The 20,984-nt window shown below is 40.9% G+C and overlaps 1 protein-coding gene across 19 annotated transcripts in view; it reads left to right on the top strand.

The window, feature by feature from the left end:
* Positions 1-20,984, top strand: part of ADAM22 (ADAM metallopeptidase domain 22) — a 201,465-nt gene that overhangs the window by 112,755 nt on the left and 67,726 nt on the right. For 18 of the 19 annotated variants that reach the window (XM_081800597.1, XM_081800596.1, XM_081800589.1 and 15 more), the window contains exons 5-7: positions 8,742-8,824; positions 14,706-14,769; positions 16,857-16,926. In XM_081800597.1, coding sequence (XP_081656723.1) covers positions 8,742-8,824; positions 14,706-14,769; positions 16,857-16,926 — 217 coding nt within the window. Of the gene's footprint in view, positions 1-7,024; positions 8,285-8,741; positions 8,825-14,705; positions 14,770-16,856; positions 16,927-20,984 lie in introns of those variants that run through there. The other variant, XM_081800593.1, reaches the window with a different exon arrangement.

The raw sequence follows: 20,984 nt of genomic DNA, 5'->3' as shown, positions 1-20,984 counted from the left end.
GTGACCGCGCATTTTTATCTCTGGCACCCGACCCCGGGTGGAGTCTCCAAACCCAGCAGATCCCTGCAGTGCGCTCCCGCGCCGCTCCTCCCGGGGAAGAAGGTGAGTCTCCCCGGATCTGCCGCTTGTTGGGTCCCTGCTGGAGGAGCAGGGGCCCGACTGTGCCGCGGATCACGGTTTATGGCAACCCGGAGCTGAGAGCCCGCGCCTGGGCTCCGCCTCTGCAGCCGGCTTCCCTGCTCCGTTACCTGGGAGCTCTGCTACACTCAGGCACCCCCCGGTCTTTCTGTGACCCCAAGGGTCCTGAGGCCACACTGTCCCGGAGGGTTCCAGCCCCCGCTTAGCCACCAGAGTGACGTCCCTCAGCGGAGCAGACTTTTAAAAGTTCCGATTTTGTGCTCCGTGGTTCTATCACTTGCCAGAAGCAGCCGAAGGAGGCCCCTCCCCCGCCGTCTAGCCTCCCAAATATCGCCTCGGATTCACTTCTCTGCACGTCCTACCTTCTAGAAAGTGGTCGCTTTTCTGATGAGAGAGTTGTTGCTCTTCTTTTCTTCAATCTCTTGTTGAGTTTGTAGGTGTTCAGAATGGTTTGATCCCTATCCAGCTGAATTCCTGAGAGGAGACGAAATCCATGTCTCCTACTCCTCCGCCATCTTGCTCCCTTACCCTAAAATACCTAAATTCTAATTACCATCGTTAACATACAGAGAAATGAATATAACAACTAATGCCTTATAGTATCCCGGATTGGGTCTTGGAACAGAAAGAGGAAATTAATGGAAACACTGCTAAAATCTAAATGCTCAGAGTCAGTAAATAGTAATGTACTGAGGTCAATTTCTTAGTTTTTACAAATGTACTCAGGTGATGTAAGATGTTAACAGAGGAAAAACTGGGTGATTAGGTATGCTAGAACTCTGTGTGCCATCTTTGCAACTTTTTTGTGAGTCTAACATTGCTCCAAAATAACCATTCTGTTAAAAATTTAAAAATGGATAACTTTAATAATGAAAGAGAAGAAAAGAACTAATCTCAAAAACAAAGGGCAGTTGTATAAAAATGAAATACATTTAGCTTTATGAAAGACTGACTACACTGTATTTATTTTTCTCATTTTGACATGAACTGGTAAAGATTTTGATATATGTTAGTATAGACCTATAGATTATTGGCATTTGGGAACCACCATGTGATAGCTTTATTTAATTTTAATTTACTGTAAAATGAGGTGAGATGGCCTTTCTCTCCACTTTTCTTAGAGAGCTCATAGAATCAGATAACTCTTATACTTTTACCTGAACAGATGTTTAGCCTATGTCCCTTCTGTGAATCCAGTCTGATTCTTTGTAATCTCAAGTTACGAGTTTTAATCAGGGTGGGTTGGTGGATCCTCTTCAACAGAAGATTTTGCTTTTCTAGGGATTTCCTTGATGCAATTGGCCCTAGGGAGACTTGGTTTACTCCTGACTCAGTAATGCCTGAAAATTCCATTTGTCACCATTGGGAGGGAGGAAGGGGAAAGGTAAGAAAAGGGCAGGTTTCTCATGTCAGTGTCAATCAAGGGGAAATTGGGAAGAGGTTATTGTAGGCAAGCGCCTGGTGGGATGGACTCTAGCCATGTGGCCACAAACAGAAGTCTGGGCAGTGCATATGCTTGGAAGGAATCTAGTATACAGTAGAGGTCAAGGGCAGGGCTTCAGTTCTTGCAAAGAGGTATTGGCTAAAGCATAGCTTCTCAACCATGGTAGCATATTAGGATCATCTGGACAGATTTTAAAAATGCCAGGTCCCACCCCTAGAGATTCTAATATAACTGATAGGGAATAAAGCTTGGTATTCCAGGGCTCAGAACTACTGTGCTAGAATGACCAGGGATGTCGCCCATGGAGGAGAATAACTGGTGTAAATCCCAGTTTGCAGGGCAGAAGGCTGGTCCTGGGACTGGTGCCCATGGAGCGGGAGAGGGAGAGGGCTGTGACCCAGTGAGCAGAGAAGGAACACATGGGTTACTGGGTTGAGGATTTGGTCTGTAAGTGTCACACTGGCCCTGTCCTTTTTATGGTGACCACATCATCTTGATTTGCTTGTGGCTTTCATGGATGTAGCACTGAATAACCTGCATCCTGCGAAACCCCTTGGTCCGAGGCTAACCGGATGGTTGACCATGCTGGTCCCTTTAATGCAGGCTAAGGCGTCCCGCATACCAGCACCTACAAGTAGCACCGCTCTTCATGGCTCTGTCCATGGTAGAATTCTCACATAATCTTGCCTCACCTTTTGCCTTCCGTACTGTTTCCGATAAAGCCGGCTGGCCTGGGTCAAACAAGAAAAGGTGTGGAGGAGAGCTATGACGGTTTATGTCCTTTTTGTTAAGAATGTGCTGAGGAACCAGTGTAGGATTTCAGGGAGCTCAGCAGTGAGGAGCTCTAGAATGCAGGGACAGGGGTGGTTAAAGCAGTTGCTCTCAAACTTTAGAGTGCATTGAAGTTGGCTGGAGGGTTGGCTAAAACACAGGTGGCTGAACCACATCCCAGCGTGAGGCTTGAGAATTTGAATTTTTTTTTTAAGATTTTATTTATTTATTTGACAGAGAGAGACACAACAAGATAGGGAACACAAGCAGGGGGAGTGGGAGAGGGAGAAGCAGACTGCCCGGCAAGCAGGGAGCCTGATGTGGGGCTCGATCCCAGGACCCTGAGATCATGACCTGAGCCGAAGGCAGACGCCTGACGACCGAGCCGCCCAGGTGCCCTGCGAATTTGAATTTCTAACAAGCACATGTTATTGTGCTGGAAACTGCTCTTTGGTTACCACCAGTGTAAAGAGACTTGACTGGGCATCTGGCATACCCAAGTTTAAGTAAGTAGGAAGGTTCTCTCTTAATCCGTGTTTTCTCACTTGTGAAGTATTTGCCTCATCAGTCATTATGAATTCTCTCATAAATCACTAAGATCACCAAACAGAATGCCTAGGTTCTGGAAGATACTTTCATTCTCTGAAAGATCCCCAGTCTTTCTGGTATCCTCTATATGGAGATGATTTGGTAGTAATTCCAAATACAGTATTCAGAATCAGTGGGGAAATTTTTGCAACTCTAAAAACCCTGAAGCCCTACCTCCTTGGAGATTCTGATTCCATAGATCTGAGGGAAGGCCTGGGAATCATTTGGTTTACAAAGCCCACCAGGATGAGGCTCTAGCTTGGGGAGTAGTTTTGGGAATCCCTGCTATGAGCAACCATTCTCTAGTGCAGGCATTCTCAATCTCTGCAGTCCTGTTGAATGATCTCGAGCATTTATAAGGATGCTGATGCCCGTGTCCCATCTCCAGAGATAATGATTTAATTGATTTGAGGGTTGGCCTGGACATTGGGATTTTAAAAGCTCCCCAGGTGATTCTGATATGCAACCAAGGTTGAGAACCACCGTTCTGGTATATTCCTAGAGTAAGAAAAACATGGAGTATTTGTAAAAATGCAGATTCTCCATCTCACTTCTGAGCCGCCTAAACAAACTTTCAGGGCCAGAAACATAGTAATCTGCATTATTAATCAATAGCCCTGAATTGTTACTCTTAGCAAATAAATTAAGAGAATCCTAGCTCAAGAGACATGATAGAATCCCTCATTGAGTAAATATTCCCTGACTGCACCCCTCACCTGTTTATATAGTAGTTTACAGTTGACTTGACTTTGTTATCTCATGGGATTCCTTGAATACTCTTGTTAGCAGCGTGAGTAGATATTAATCCCATTTTATTGATGAGGAAACTGAGATCGACAGTTTTCTAACAGCACGCTTGGAGATACAAACATAGATTAGGTACATGTGCTTCCCTGAAAAGACACCATAGGCTAGGGGAGGATGTAAGACAGAAACAGGAATGCAAGTGTAAAGAGGTGCAGTACAGATCTGATAGTATATGAACATTCAGAGAAACAGAGGTTAAATGAGAAGTAATTTGTGAGGAGGAGGAAATCAGAGCAGGCTCTTTGGAGGCTGTGGCCCTGGCTCATCTTGGAACTGATAAAGTTGTAGAATTTCCTTTGAGGGTCTGAATGGAGGGCAGATGACTGTGGCCTTGCTGCTGTGCTCCCCTGGTTCCCTTTACTGGATTTTTCTAGTTTTATAACCCAGTCTGTGTAGCTTCCTTTGTGCTTTCAGTGTATCATATTTGTAATAAATTCTGTTTTTCTTTTGGGATCTTTCTGGCTCTTTAATAAAAATGCAGTTTGTCTTTGAATTTTGCAAATAAATGATTATTTTAACTTCCCTAGAATAAAAATTGCAATAAGCCTTTTGTCCACCAGGGAGATAAACCAGTAGACACTGGAACTATCATACAGTTCATTTTTAGAGAGGTGGGTAGTTTTTTTTAACTCTTAACTATCTAATTAGCTAAAAATAAACATCTGTACTATGGTGATTGTGTTATTAAATCAAGGAGTATGAAGAAGGTTTCAATGACAGCAGGTTTATTTCTGGAGCAAAAGAGACTTTAAGGAATGAAGCTATGACCGGCAGTCGGATAAAGAACCGAACTCTATTAGGATGTGCTGCTGGCTTTTCTCTTTCCCTACATCTGTCTTAGATTATTATATATAATACCCACTTTCAGAAAGCATCTGGTTCCTCAAGAAAGTTGTATGACGATATGGAGAACTTTTATAAGTTGATAAGACTCAACAAAGTTGGCTTAAGTAGTGATCTTTTTTGCAGTATACTATTTTTAGTAAAATACAGTTTCTTATTTTCAAATGCAGTGCATCTTTTAAAACAGATATAAGGGCCAAGAAATAATTTATTTGTCTCTTAGAATAGGTATTAAATTTAAAAGGCACATATTTTTTGACCTGCCAGATTCACATCTAGTAATGTGTTCTACATACATATCGACAGAATTGCACAAAAATATGTGAAAGGATGTTTGAAGTACTGTTTATAATGACCAAACAAATGGAGATAATCTAAATGTCTGCTGGCACGGGGATGTTTAAATGAATTATGGTTCGCCCCTATAATGGAATATTATGCTATCATGGAAAGAATGAGATATTGATATACAAAGATGTCAAGGTTACCTTAAGGAAAAAAATCAAGTGGCAGAACAGTGTGTACAGTGTAAACCCATTTGTGGACTGAAAGATACCTGTGTATTTATGTATTTCCTTAAATATACCATATAGACTATTCCTGACATGGTACACAGAATCTGTCAAAAATGCTTGCTTTTCAGGAGTCACCTGCAGACTGTACAATGTGTATGAAGGGAGTATTTTTTACTCTTCACCATGTGCATCCTGAATTCTTAGAAATGTTTCCATAAGCATTTATGATTTTTAAAATACTGGATAAAAAGTTATATAAACTAAAAATCCATTAAATTTTATTTATTTTAATAATTAATAAATCAATAAGTTCAATGTAATAACTTCATTACTTTAATTCATGGTTTCAATAATTATTGCCATATGGTGAATCCCTTAAAAAAGTCACAACACAGAAATTAATTCCCATCATTTAGAAGAATTACACATACCACCAGTTGAGAGCCTCAAAATTGGAATTCTAATAGCCCAACTGAAGAGATTTTATCCCCCTGTTGTTTGTGCTTCTCTTGAAGTGTCATGGAAACATTTGACAATGAGTGAACCATATTGAGCTCCTCACATCATTTGCAGTGTTAGGCTTTTGTGCAGATGGGTCTTGATCATATGCTGTTTTTGGATCCACTCCTATTTTTCAGAATCAGAAATTAGTGAAAGATTGTTTTTCATTATCTAATCATCTATTTAGTCCTGGTATATTGGATGATTGTTTTAAAACATGAATTCTTTATTCTTTTTATGATTTAATATAACATGTTTCCAAAGTTGGTATTTTAAAGAAAATTTGAGTAATTTATAAAACATTTCTTTTTTTTTTTTTTTTTAAAGATTTTATTTATTTATTTATTTTGAGAGAGAGAGAATGAGAGACAGAGAGCATGAGAGGGAAGAGGGCAGAGGGAGAAGCAGACCCCCCCGCCAAGCAGGGAGCCCGATGCGGGACTCGATCCCGGGACTCCAGGATCATGACCTGAGCCGAAGGCAGTCGCTTAACCAACTGAGCCACCCAGGCGCCCTATAAAACATTTCTTATATACCTTTGCCTCTGACATATTTTCCCCACTTACAGTGACTTGTCAACTTCCATTGTTCCATAATCTGGTACCATAATTCTTGCTATTATCTTTTTTCTTCTACTGTGTTTCTATCTGCTGTCCACTGTGAGTCTGAGACTTCAGAAAGAGATCTGATGGGGTTGGTTAGTCACTATCCAGTAGAGGGAAATATTTTCACACTGAAATCTTACTCTATCCAAGTTACCTCATTGACTGTTGGCCCCTCATGTCTCTCTAACAGAAAGCTAGAGTGTTGATTTCTGGTCCAATTAGATGTTTTCAGGAAGGTCTTTTGAAATATAATGACCTCTAATTTAGAACCTAATCTTATGGACAGTTCACCAGTCCAACACCCCAACAGAGGATATTTTAAATTCTGTTAAATTTACTCCCAGCTCTTCTCAAAAAATAAAACAAAACAAAACCCCCAAAGAATCAGCCTGGGGGAAAGTTCAGATTTGCACTAGATCCCCATAGGTTCTAGGCCCAACTCATAAGTAGTGTAGGGGAAATGACACAGGCCTTGCATTTACATATTCACAAAAAGTTTGCATCCCTACTTGGCAATGTCCCAGGTGGGCAAGCTTGGCTCTTGGAGATTGTGACCTCCTATGTAGAAGAGAGACAGCAATCTTTCTTTATAGGATTGATGTGAGGATTTAAGGCGATTGTGTATGTAAATCAAATAGAACAGTAATCAACACATAGTAATTTTTTGTTTTTTTTAGAGAGCAAGAGAGAGAGTGTGCAAGAGAGTGCATGAGTGAGTGTGTGAGCTGGTGGGGGAGGTGAGGAGGGGAAGGGCAGAGGGAGAGGGAGAATCTTAAGCAGGCTCCACCTCAGCACAGAGCCCAAGGGGGGGGGGGTCTTGATCTCACGACCTTGAGATCATGGCCTGAGCCCCTGAGCTGAAATCAAGAGTAGGATGCTTAACTCACTGAGCCACCCAGGCGCCCTATACATAGTATAGTAGTAGCCAACATTTATTGAGTGCCTGCTAAGTGCCAAGCATTATTCTAAGCTCTTTATACATTTTACCTCTTTTAATCATCTGAACAACCTTGTGAAATTGTTACTTCCATTTGACAGATGACACAGGCAGGTTCTGTAACTTGCTTCAGATTGCACAGCTAGTAAACGAAGGAGCTGATAGCTCATGCTGTTAACATCTTCACCAAACCAGCCCCACCCAGAAGGTCAGTGTCTGGCTTTATTTCTGTGCTGAAGTCTGTGCTTTACTGGGTTACACTCCCTGTCAGGCTTACAGGTGGAGTACCACCCTGTTCTTTCTTACCCTCCATCACATCCACCTGCAGTCCTCAGTTCATGATGCTCAGTGACTCCCTTGGGGATTTGGAGGTGTCACAGGATCAGAGCCCTTTTACCTGTTCTCTGCCACCTCCTCAGAACTGGGGTTCACTCGATCCTGTAGGTTTATCTCATGAGAAACAGTAGTCACAGACCAGGCTGCTTTCTTGGAATTCCAGTGAAGAAACTGTCTTCAGCCTTGTTACATCCTGTTTGCTCCTGTTCTCTCCCCTCTTGTCAAGCACTGAATATTTGGGGTAGGATTAATCCGTAAGGCAGACTGGAAAGCCGGCCGCGTTTGCCCCTTTAAACCACCCATTCTATTAGTCCTTCCTATTTCACTCTTTCCTATCTCAGTGTGTCAGTTGGAATTACCAGCTTTTAGCTTCTGAAGAAACAGGAGGTCAGTGGGGGGAATGGAAAAGGCCATTTAGAACAATGCTTCTCAAACTTTAATGTGCATATGAATCACCAGGGACCTTGTTAAGATGCCGATTATAGTAAGTGGATAGGTGGGGCCTGCATTTCTGACCAGCTCCCGAGTGTCTTAGCACCCGCTGGTTTCTAGACCACACTCTGAGTGGCAGGTGTTTAAAGACTGAGGCACCACCCTGAGATGGCAGAGGATTTACCCTATTACCTCTTACAAGAACATTTAATCCAAAGAAATGAGTCTCATGGGAATTAATGTAACAAGCTGCCAGAAGAAACTTTGGAATTTCAAGCCCCACCTGGACTGCTTACTGGTAAAACCGTTCATGGTTGGAGAACAGAATAGTATAACCTTGTCAAGTTTTGATATAAACACTATAAAAGTAAGCATTTTCCTCCTTCAGTTTAATTTAGTGACTCTCAAATGATTTATATACATTTTTACTTAGCTTATATGAAAGAGTATCATCTTGGTGCTGCTCAAGGTTGAGTTTCTCATGATGCGGGGTGGGGGGCGGGGTGGAATAGAGGATTCAGCTGATCCTCATGCAGGGGCCACATGGGTTTTTCAGTATCTGTTTCTTTGTTCTTTCTCTCGTCACCTCATAGAAGGCATAAATTTAGTCAACTTTTATTTCCCTGGCTTTTGATTTGGAGTTGGCTCACCAGGAGTGTTTGTGAATAATTCTCTTAGGACAGGTTTGATAACGCTAATCTGAATAAGGAAATATTCTTCAGAGCTTTATACGTGGAGTTGTGGTGTGGGCAGGAACATGTGAAATGATGCTGGTGATTCTCCTGGTGATGGCTGAGGCTGATGCTCTCTGTTTCTGTTTCCAGGGAGGAGAACACTGCTACTACCAGGGGCACATCCGAGGAAACCCGGCTTCATTTGTTGCATTGTCCACATGCCACGGACTTCAGTAAGTGTCTCCAGTTTTTTGTACCATCCATTCTTTCAATCCCTTATTTCCTTTAGTTTTAATGCACTGTAATCAAAATCTTTATTTTATGTCAAGAAATAATTTTTTTTAAAGATTTTATTTATTTATTTTTTTGAGAGAGAGAGACAGCGAGAGAGGGAACACAAGCAGGGGGAGTGGGGGAGGGAGAAGCAGGCTTCCTGCTGAGCGGGGAGCCCCAGTGCGGGGCTCGATCCCAGGACCCTGGGATCATGACCTGAGCTGAAGGCAGACGATTAATGACTGAGCCACCCAGGCGCTCCAAGAAATAATTTTAAATCAGTGATGGGTCTGATCTTTTTCTCTTTTGAGGTTTTATAAGCTGAGCAGATTTTGAAATTAGAGTCGCAGAAACAGACCAGGGTCTTTGGAATTATCATATGATACCGTACAGTGATGTTTGAAGCTTTTTTGTAGTTTCATCCAAGTTGTGACAAGAGTGGTTTGGGTAATGTTGGTTCTCTGGATGCTTAGCCCCTTGGTACCAGCTCTGCCCCTACTCCTTCCTGATGTTAGTTTTTATGTTTTTATGGAATAACAGAAATTTCAGTAGGTGGAAACTCTTGACTCCTTGCACAAAGACAACAGACTGTAAGTCACCTCAAGAACTCATGTGTTCTACCTGAATCCCACCTAAAACCCACAGCAAGCTTGTGGGAGAGTCCTTCTGTTCTCAGAAATCTCCAAGGAACGGAGTTCATCCTTTCTCAGGGCCTTGCTTCCTTTCTCATAACTTTCATTATCAAAGAATGTTTGCTGATGTTTAACTTGGGAATACACCTACTTCCTCCATTCTGTCGCTAATTGGTGATACACAGGTGGCCGTCTCTTATTTATTTTGTGAACGCCTTATAAAGCTGCCATGTCATTCCTCTGCATTCTACTTAGGCGAAATCATCTCAGTTGTTTCTTGTTTGTTTTACTTTTTGGGGCACAGAACAAGTCAGCACTTTAGTTCTGTTAAATTTTTGTTTGGCAACTTGAAAATGTATCCTGTCAGCTCCCAAGTTCGAGATCTGGCTTTTCCACGGAGCCAGCCGTTACTGAGTGTCTGCTGTGAGCCAGTCACTAGGAAAATCAAGGCCATGACACCATGACTCCTGTCCCCGGCAGCTCAGAGTCCAGTGGGGGCAGGTAAAGCTAGCTCAGCTTCCTACTAGGGAATGTGATAGGTGTATTTGTTTTCTTTGAGAGAGTAAGTAACAGGAAAATGTAAGAAGAGAGTGGGCACTGAGAAATGAGGTAGTGCTTGAGGTCTCCAGAGAAATGTCACCTGAAGAAGCCAGAGTGGGCCCTAGAACAGGCTTTGATAGAGTCTTCCGAGAGAGGGGTAGGCAGAGAGGTCTTCAAGAAAGCTAGGAAATAAAAATAATGGAACAGCCTGGAAAATCGAGCTAGTCTGCGTAAGCGGTGCCTCCAGTCAAGCTTGGGCAGTAAGTATGTCAGAGGCAGAAGGGAGAGAGTGTGGGAACTCTGAAACTTACATAGCCAGAGGAAGGAGGCCAGGTGCCTGAGAGCGTGAAAGGCCTCCATCCGCTTATTGTTGGTTCTAAATAAGACTTTTACTTATTTTAAATAAATTCTTTGACTAAGGAGACATTTTTACAAACAGGAATCCATGCCTCATATCTGAGGGCCTTGGTTTTCTTATCTGGAGAAGGAAACATTGACGTGCCCTTCAGTAATAAAACTGTTCTATCTGATCTCAAGATGATTGCAGCTTTCAGCTAAGAATAGTACCCTGGGCCCATCGACATTTGTGACAGCAAATGTATGATAGTGATAAAAAAAGGAAGAGGCGTTTTTCCCTCTCTCTTCCTCTTAAAATCTCAACCCAAAGTTACCATGTAAGCATCTTGCCCAGGACGTAGTCCACTTTGCTTTCCAGTTTTCCAAAGAGACACCATATTTGTGAGAAGGCATCCCTGCCCTCCAAGGGCTCTGGTAGACCTGAGAACCTGAGACCAAGAGCTTGCTGCTCATCCCCCATAGGTATCTGAAGGAGGATGGAAAAGTAACTGTAAGGAAACTTTAGTGACTAGATCAGGAGTAGAACCCAGAGCCAGCTTCAGTTGTTTTAACAAAGTAAAATTTACCTCTGCCTTGAGAAACATTTTCATTTAAAACTAAACAAAAGGAAACAAATAGAAAAATGCGCATGTGTCTAGGAACACTGTCAGGATTGTATATAAGCATATTTGGGTGTTCTTAGACTTTTATGAGTGTGTTGGATAAATTTACTCTTGTTCTTCTTGTTATTTATCAATTATTACTTCTTATGTTGATTTTACCTTCTGAACAAAAATCCTGACAGAAATATTTTAGAGGATATTACCTAAATATTAAATAATTTATGTTGTCTCAATTACAGTGATTTGGATATGAAATAGATTATTTCATCCATGACTCATCTTTTATAAATTACCAAGTACATATGGAGATTTTTCATTTTTCTTGATTTACCGGATTCAGTTAAAGAACATAAAGGGAAAAAATAATCAGATTTCTGTGTCTTTTCCATAAAGAACCTGCAAATGCACATTTTGTTTTTCAAATTCAAAGGACTAACGGGCAATATTTTGGTCCTGGTACGTTTGATGTTATGACAAAAATCCTGTAACTATGGGAACCCAAAAGAATGGAATCAAGTGTAAGTTTATTGCCCTCTTGTGGCAATTTGTAAGAATGGCTGTTTCTTTTCAAAATCTTGTTTTGATCCCTCCTTTTAAAATTTCAGCTCAATTGGCCTATAATAAGTAGGTCCTAGCTGCAGGTTTTTATCGAATATATGCTCTGTGTGGACTCACTGCACTTATTGGAATTTATATAAATATAACAGAAAGGTGTCAATCCTCAAACAAAGTAAATAAAACATATACTTTTTAATAAGTTAAAGAATTACTAATGGCACATTGTCATATAGGGAGCCAGAATCTTCTAGATACATATGGTGTCAGATTTTGCTTTCTTTACGCTGTGTATCATGATGTTTAAACCCAATAAAAGTCCCTGATTTTCACATTCGACACTGACCTAATGCAAGAGGAAATAATACCCTGTATTATTTAAACAAAATGATCTGCTTGCCACTTAATCAGCATAACCATGTGAACTTTGGCAAAAGGTGATGGTACTGTACAATTTTCTGGATGAGTCTGGCCAGTTCTTAGCAGGGCAGAGAGAATGTCTACTGTTGTATTTGGTCTACTGTTTTGAAAAGGCTCCCCCCAACTCTGATTCCTTAGGCATGTATTGTCAGTAATATCTTACAAAGTGCATCTGTTTATCTTTAAATTCCAAATGCAGTGTCGTCCAAATTCAAAAAGTGTACTTTGGTTGAAAATCTTACAGATGTGAGAGTAGCCGTTCTAAGGGTATATGAAAGTTGAGGACATGTGGAAGATGTTACAGCAGGAATGAAAGAATTTGGATAGAGGCAGAGCTGGAGGCCATTGTAATTATAGCTCAGGGAAATCAACTGATTTCACTAAGCCGTCAGTGAAAGATAAATACTATTTTATGCGTAACAGTTTGGATCTCAGGCAGTCATTTCCATAGAACACTGAAAAATGACTCCAGAAGATCCCACCTTGTCCCCCCTCAAATGCCTGAATGATAAGACACATTGCTTTAGCATCACAAGGGGCTTGATCTCAGTAGAAGAACCGTGTTCTTTAGAAGGAGTGGCTCATTGGGATCTCTCTGGGTGGAGCTGAAGCCATATGTAGATTAAAATGCCCTCCAGAGGATTCCTCAGTTGGCTGATGGTCGTCTCCAGCCTAAGAGATCAAAACCCAACTCCAGATTTATGCCCCCTCCCTGCATCCTTCTTCCATGTGCCTAGCCCATTCTGTCCTTCCTGCGGCTTTTCGCATTTTATTAACTGGGAATTCTCTCTCACGCGTTGCTCAGGTCAAAACCTTGGAGTCTTCACTGACACGACTCTTGCATACTCCATTTCAAATCTGCCAATAAATCCTCTTGGTTAGTTCTGCTTCTGAAAAGTATCCAGAATTCGACCAGTTCTCATCATCTCCACCAATACCACGGTGATCTAGGTGGTTACCCTCTTTTTTCACCTGGATTACCGAGGTAACTTCTCCATTTCTATCCTTGCCATCCAAAAGACTATTGTAACGTAGCAGTTGGAGCAATTATTTTAAAATTTAAGAGTGATTGTGTTTACCTCTCCTTAAACCCCTGCAGTGGCTCCACATGTCTCTCAGAGTAAAAGCCACCGCCCCTAGAAGGCCTGCCTCATGTGGTCCCCACTCTTCCTCTGATCTCATTTTATGGCCCTCCCCTCATCCCCTTCCTCCAGCCACTCTGCATCCTTGATGTTCCTGGAGCACACTTAGGGCTCAAGTCTGACATGGTCTTTGCATAGATATCCTTATGGCTCATCCCTTTACTTCTTTCAGATCTTTGTTCAAATGCCATCTTCTCTAGAAAGCCTTTCTCTAAGACTCTATATAAATCAATAGTCTTCTTTCCTTGGTCTCTACACCCAGTCCTCTGGTACCATTTATTGCCCTTAACCTACTTTATTTTTCTTCCTAGAATTTTTCACCACCTCATATATATTTAGTTGTTGATGATATATATATATATATATATATATATATATATATATATTTTTTTTTTTTTGGTCTGTCCACCCTAGAATGTGCATCAGCACCATGAGGGCAGAGAATTGGTCTCTTTTGTCCACTGCTGTATCCCTAGCACCTAGAGCAGTGCATCGTAGGTGCTTAAGTGTGCGCTGAATGAGCAAATGGGTGAAGAGGCAGCCAATTGGAGATGGGCAATTCAGGAACCAATCTGCCTGGGCTTGCTCTCTCCCTGCCTCTGTTCCTCCCGGTTATGTAATTTGGGCAAGTTACTTCATTTCTTTGGGCTTTGGTTTCCTTCCCTGTAAAATGAGTATAGGCAAATGTATGAGTGTACCTCCTTCACACATTTGTGGAAAGATGAAATGAGTGTAAAGTTTTCAGCTCCTGGTAAGCTGTTGAAATGTGTCACCTCTTGTGACGAGAGCATCTTCTAGGTGTGTGGTAGGAAGGCAATTCTCGATAGAGCCCTGACGGTCTGCATCAGAACTGCCTGGGATTTGTTTAAAATGCAGCTTCCTGGGCCCTCGCCAAGAAATCTGAGGAAGGCCCTGAAAGTTTTACATTTTTGCAAGCTCTCCAGATGACTATTTGCATATTAAAGTTTTAGAATTATGTGTTGGAGGGCGCCTGGGTGGCTCAGTTGGTTAAGCCACTGCCTTTGGCTCAGGTCATGATCCTGGAGTCCCGCATCGGGTTCCCTGCTCAGCAGGGAGCCTGCTTCTCCCTCTGACCCTCCCCCCTCTCATGTGCTCTCTGTCTCTCTCATTCTCTCTGTCTCAAATAAATAAATAAAATCTTAAAAAAAAAAAATTATGTGTTGGAGGGAGGATAATGGACCACAATTATAGAATCATACTCCTGAACTTGGGGAAGGGTCAGGATTATGGGGATTCAGAGGGAGGGGCCTTTCCCTCTTAGTGGTGTGTGTGTGTGTGTGCACACATGTATGGTATGGTGCAGTTTTTATGCGTATGTGGGGTATAGTTTTGGGGATGTGTGTGGTATGGTGTGTGGTATGTAATCTGTATGTGGTGTGTGTGTGTGTGTGGAGTGTGTGTGTGTGTGTCTGTGTATGTATGGTATGTGGTGTGTATCTGGTGGTGATGGGTGGGACTGGGAAGTGAGTGTTGAGAAGTAAATTAGTTCTCTGGCAGCGGCTGATTTTAAAATGATCTTGTTCTGAGGCAAGAGTCGATAGCCATGCGTAATTATTTTCTTGTCCTTGGCAGTGGGATGTTCTATGATGGGAACCACACCTATCTCATTGAACCAGAAGAAAATGACACCTCCCAAGTAAGTGCTCCTTCTGTTTTCTGTGGCAAATGTAAAAATTGATATTGGGAGCTTTTCCCCTTCTTTTTTCCTCCTCTTTTTGTCTCTATTTTATTTTCTTATTTTTAGGGTCAGGATAATAAATATAAATATATCCCATATATATAAAATTAATACTGGGTTTTTTTTTTTTTAAGTCTGTTTTACTCTGTATATTGGAAATACTTTCTGAGGTGTTCTGAAGCCTCCATTTTTGTTCTTTCTCCACTATAATGTGCTATGATTTGTCTTAGTTTGCTCAGGCAGTCATAACAATATAGTGGGGGGCTTAAACAACAGAAATTTATTTTCGCACAGTTCTGGTGACTGGAAGTCCAAGATCCAGGTGCCGGCAGAGTCTGTGTGTGTTGAGGGCACTGTCCTTGGGTTGTGATGGCCTCCTTCCTGCTGTGTGCCCACATAGCTGAGAGACAGAGCTGTGGTGTCTCTTTTTATAGGGGCACCAGCCCCACCCCACCCTGAAGACCTATTTTAACCTTTATTGCCGTCTCATAGGTCCTGTCCAAATACAGTCACATTGGGAATGAGGGCCTAAACATATGGGTTTTGCGGGGGGACACAAACATTCAGTCTCTAACAGACCAACTCAATAGAAATGTGATTTTCCACCGCTCTTTTCTAGATTTCAGATTTTTCTCTGTTGCCCATTGTCTGTAGGGCCTTGTGCTGATGAAATGTAGGGAAATCTAAGTTTTCTTAATTCTCTCCTTCCTTTTAGTTGCAACATGCATTTTCCACAAATTAGAAAAGCATTGAGTTTATATTGTAGACTGCAGAGAAACATAATACACTTCCATTCTTGCTCTGTGCACACAGATATTCTTCCTTGTATTCAACATTGTTCACTTAGGCAAGTAATTTCTAAAAATATACACTGTTTTGCCTCCCATAAAGGGAAGTGATTTGTTTTTAGCTTTTGTTGTTGTTGTTGTTGTTATTTTTTTATTTTATATATTTTTTAAAGACTTTATTTATTTGACAGAGAGAGACTAGCAAGAGAGGGAACACAAACAAAGGGAGTGGGAGAGGGAGAAGCAGGCTTCCCGCTGAGCAGGGAGCCCTATGAGGGGCTCAATCCCAGGACCCCAGGAGACACTTAACTGACTGAGCCACCCACGTGCCCAGGGGAAGCTATTTGTATTATATTGTATTTTCTGGATGCTTACTGTTGACTTTTATATCACTTTGCTTGGACAGGTGAAGTTTTTTACAATAATATCATGAAACTTGACTGTTTATGACATTCTTTTTTTTTTTGATTGAAAGGAGCCAGAAATAATTATTTGAATGTTCATTAATTTTTCTTAGATGAAACATGGCTTTTTGTCTGTTGGTTTGTCACAGAACTTGTATGACATTTGAATTTTGGAGCAAGGTCCATTTGGGCATCTACTTCTACCAGTCATCTTACTCGCCGATACGAGACGAGTGTGAGCTCTGCAATCTTTGCCTGGCAAAACTATCTGGCTCTAAAAGTGGTGCAGGGATCCATGGAAAGGAACCAGTTATAAAAAGCATTAGCCCATTTTCCCAGATGTGTTACTTCTCCTTGGGGAAATAGGTTCATTCATTTATTTTCCATTACTAGAGGCTTTGGCTTCTCTGTCTGCAGAGGCATTTTGTTTCTAATAGGAGAGCTCTCTGGTGCTGGGGGAATCTGGGAGCAGGAGAGGGTTGTGCAGTGGCCCATTGCCTTTTCTTTTTCTTTTTTTTTTTTTAAAGATTTTATTTATTTATTTGACAGAGAGAGAGACAGCACAAGTAGGCAGAGTGGCAGGCAGAGGGAGAGGGAGAAACAGGCTCTCTGCTGAGCAGGGAGCTGGACGTGGGGCTCGATCCCAGGACCCCAGGATCATGACCTGAGCCAAAGGCAGCCGCTTAACCGACTGAGCCACCCAGGTGCCCTGGCCCATTGCCTTTTCAAATCCAGTAGAGTGCGTAGTCAAGCTGTGGTTATTTTAGGAGTCTCAGCTTCTTCAGCTCTCATTGCCTGAGACTGGAGATAACTGGTTGCATGTGCTTAATCTTGGTTATTTGTGTTCTTTCAGGAGGATTTCCATTTTCATTCAGTTTACAAGTCCAGACTGTTTGAATTTCCCTTGGATGATCTTCCATCTGGTATGATATTCATATTATGACTTTGAAAAAAAAAAAGTCAACTTTAATAATTCATTTGAATGCTTTAGAGCTAATCTATATGTGGAATACTCTTAGCTCATGACCGCTCATAACAATTTTAAAGATTTTATTTATTTATTTGCGAGAGAGAGAATGAGAGACAGAGAGCATGAGAGGGAGGAGGGTCAGAGGGAGAAGCAGACTCCCTGCTGAGCAGGGAGCCCGATGCGGGACTCGATCCCGGGACCCCAGGATCATGACCTGAGCCGAAGGCAGTCGCTTAACCAACTGAGCCACCCAGGCGCCCCCGCTCATAACAATTTTAGAGAGAAAGGGACATCAAGTCAAGGACATCAGGAGGGAGAATAAAATGTAAACTGACTTCATGTTTGTAGTGGATGAGTTTGGAAAGATACAGCTTGAGCACATTGAAGAAGACTTTTTAAAATTAGAAAAAGAACAAGGTATTTCTGAGTGGAGAAATAATGTTAGAGCAAAAATTGGTCTGCATAGACAAAATATAGAAAACTTCACTTTCAGTGAGATACTGATTCTGTTAACATAGGGATGAACTTGTAATCATTTTCCTATTTGTTTTCCTCATCTCTTTTTGCCTCACCATTTTAAGAAAGAACGATTATAGATTAACACTTTTTATTATTTTTTAAAAAAGATCTATTTATTTATTTTAGAGAGGGGGAGGGGCAGAAGGGGAGGGAGAGACAGAATCTCAAGCAGACTCCCCAATGAACACGGAGCCTGACACAGGGTTCGATCTCACAACCCTGAGATTTTGACCTGAGCTGACGCCAAGAGTCAGACCGTTAACCAACTGCGCCACCCAGGTGCCCCTAATGCTTTTTATTATTATGTGCTTTTTTGTGAAATTAGTCTTTGCTTCTCATGTGTGTTTGTTTATATTTGTTTATAGATGTCAGTTTGAGTTGCTTCCAAATCTTCACATGACAAGTAGGGCAGCGTACTTATACTTTGCTCGTTAGTGGAGCAGTGATTGTATGGAGTGCATTGGTCTTTGGCTCTGCAGGACTTACCGGTTTTCTCCTACTGAAGGTAGAACACACTCAGAATGTCTAATGTGGAGAAGCTTCCTTTCCTACTTAGTGAGCCCTGACCATGGCTATAGTACATTCTAATTTTTAATCTCATTTTTATCTTCGCTATAGCTCTGTGAGATTGATATAATTATTCACATTTTGTAGATGAAGAAATAGGCTCAGCCAGCCTGTCTCTTCCAGGGTCCGACAGCTAGTCTGGGACTGAGCAGGGTGTGGATTGTGCCGTGTGAGAATGTGTGCTTGGAGAGAGGTGCAGGGGAAATGGTAGAATCATCCGACCGAGAGCACATCCTTATAAACTACTGCTTAGGAAAACCACTCAAATGTTTACGTTGTTGGGGTGCCTGGCTGGCTCAGTTGGAAGAGCATGTGACTCTTAATCTCGGGGTCATGAGTTCAAGCCCCACGTTGGGTGTAGAGATTACCTAAATAAAAACTTAAGAAAGAAAATTTACATTGTTTCCTCATTGGAAAATGAAATGAGTGTTTGCTAAGGTCCCTTCTCTAAAGTAGATTTGTAACTCCTTGATCTTCTGCAGTTCTTCTCTCCTGCTGCAAAAGGGATAGAGGATCCTGTTTTACAGAACTCACTATTTTGAAAGATCTGCAAATAAGCATATAGATGCTCTTACTTTACACAGACACTTTAGGCTGTTCCTTCAGTTACCGTATAAAATTTTTTACAGTTCCTATTATGGGAGGAAAGTAAATCATGACTAGCTGCCTGAGAATAAAGCTACAATCTAATAGGTCTTATTGGAAGCAATGAACATTAATTAATATTTAAAGTAATAAATAAGGATCCCCATAAGGACTTTAATATAATCCAATTGTACAATTTGTTTTTTAGAATGAAATGTTTCCATTGTAGTGGATTCTTTTTTTTTTTTTTTTTTAAGATTTTGTTTTAAAGTAATCTCTATACTCATCGTGGGGCTTGAACCTACAACACTGAGATCAAGAGTTGCATGCTCTACCGACTGAGCCAGCCAGGCACCCCTAATCATACAATTTTTTAAAAAACTTTGTTCAGGGTTACTTTCCCACAAAAACTTTAAAGATGACTTGGCAGTTTTGCTGTCATTAAAATTAACTTTCAACATCTTCTTCCAAAACTCAGGTCTGTTTCAATTAGTTTCTGGTTTTCTTTTCTTGTCAGAAGTTGGCACTGTCAATTTTAAGAGTGTTATTTGTCTTTCTAGATGCCTGGATTTATGATAAATTAGAAAAAAAATTCTTTTGAAATAAGCTCAAGAGTAAGCTTTTTTATTTTAGATTTAATAAAGTTTTTCTGGGTCCTGGATTATCAATACCTTTGTCTTGCTATGCATTATGTATTTCCTAGAGATAGAATATGATCAGATGTTCCCCAAACTTGTTTATCTTGTGGAACCTTTTGTTTTATATGACACATCTCTTAGGATTAGTGTCCCTAAGAAAACGTTTGAGAGAAGTTTATTTATTTCCTACAGACCCCTTAGCACAGGCTGTTTTTAAAATTCCTACCAGGAAATATATAAATCTTGTATACCATTAGATGATTTGGCACACGTGCACTCCCTTGGTGAGATTTGGCACATTCGCATCATCCTGGTACCTTCCTTTGTGCCTCTTCCCAGTCAGCACCACACACTTCTGCAATCCCTTTTCTGACTTTTAGGTTAGCCTGTTTTAGATCTTCATGCAAATGGAATCACACATGTGTTCAGCTTCTTTTGCTTAGCATGTGCCTAGGAGATTAATGTCGGAGGTTAGCAACAGTTCATTCTTTGTAATTACTGAGTATGTTCTGCTGTTTAAAGTTACCACAGTCTTTTATCCATTCTCTTGATGGACATTTGGGTTGTTTCCAGTTTTTGGCTATTACGAATAAAAGGACTCTAAACCTTCTTATAAAAATCTGTTTTGTGGACACGTGTTTACATTTCTTCTGTCAAATACCTGGCAGTGGAAATACCAGTTATCTTCTGTATAAAATATGTTTAATAAGTATGAAATAAAATAACTATAGGCACATTTCTAATGTGAATAATAATTGGTTTTTGTTTGTTTTATTGAGGCACAGGTACCCATGCCTGGCTCTGTTCTAAAAATTTTAAAATAATAGTGTGTTTGACTGTATAACAGTGTTTCTCAAACTGCAGAGTGTATCAGAGAATCACAGGCTGCTGGCTCCATGTCTAGTGGACTTTTTGAAGCCCCTTAACTGAGTTATGATTCACACTAGAGAAAAGCTGTACATAATTAATGTATACAACTTGACGAGTTTGGAGATAAATGTACATCCATGAAGTCATCACCATAATCTATGCCATAAGCATACCCATTAACTCCAAAAGTTTCTTTCCACTGTCTTTATTATTGTTATTATAGTATTAGTAGTAGTAGTGAAAAGAATACAACGTAAGATCTACACTGTTAACAAAATTTATATATGCAATATAGTATTATTAATTCTGGCCACTCTGCTGTACAGTAGATCTTTAGGACTTATTCTTCTTGTACAACTGAAACTTGGTGCCTTTCAACTAATACCTCCCTGCTTCCCCCTTTTCTCAGCTCCTGGCAACTATCATTCCACTTTCTGCTCCTAGGAGTTTGACTATTTCAGATTCCTCATATAAGTGGTATCATGTAGTATTTGTCCTTTTGTGTCTGGCTAGTTTCACTTAGTGTAATGTCCTCCAGGTTCATCCGTGTTGTCACAAATGGAAAGATTTCTTTTTTTTTTTTAAGGCCAAATAATACTTTATTGCATATTCATAGCACATTTTCTTTATCCATTCATCCACTGATGAATATTGAGGTTGTTTCTGTATCTTGGCTGTTGTGAATCATGCTGCAGTGAACATGAGTTCAGGTATGTCTTTGAGATCCTGATTTCAATTCCTTTGACTGTATACCCAGAAGTGGGATTGCAGGATCACATGGTATTTCTATCTTAATTTTTGAGAGGAACTTCCATACTGTTTTTTTTTTTTT

The sequence above is a fragment of the Leptonychotes weddellii genome, chromosome 12, assembly GCF_054177405.1.
Source record: "Leptonychotes weddellii isolate Sample4059 chromosome 12, ASM5417740v2, whole genome shotgun sequence".
Classification (NCBI taxonomy): domain Eukaryota; kingdom Metazoa; phylum Chordata; class Mammalia; order Carnivora; family Phocidae; genus Leptonychotes; species Leptonychotes weddellii.
The sequence above is the reverse complement of the archived record's forward strand: the minus strand, read 5'-3'. Positions and strand labels throughout refer to the sequence as shown.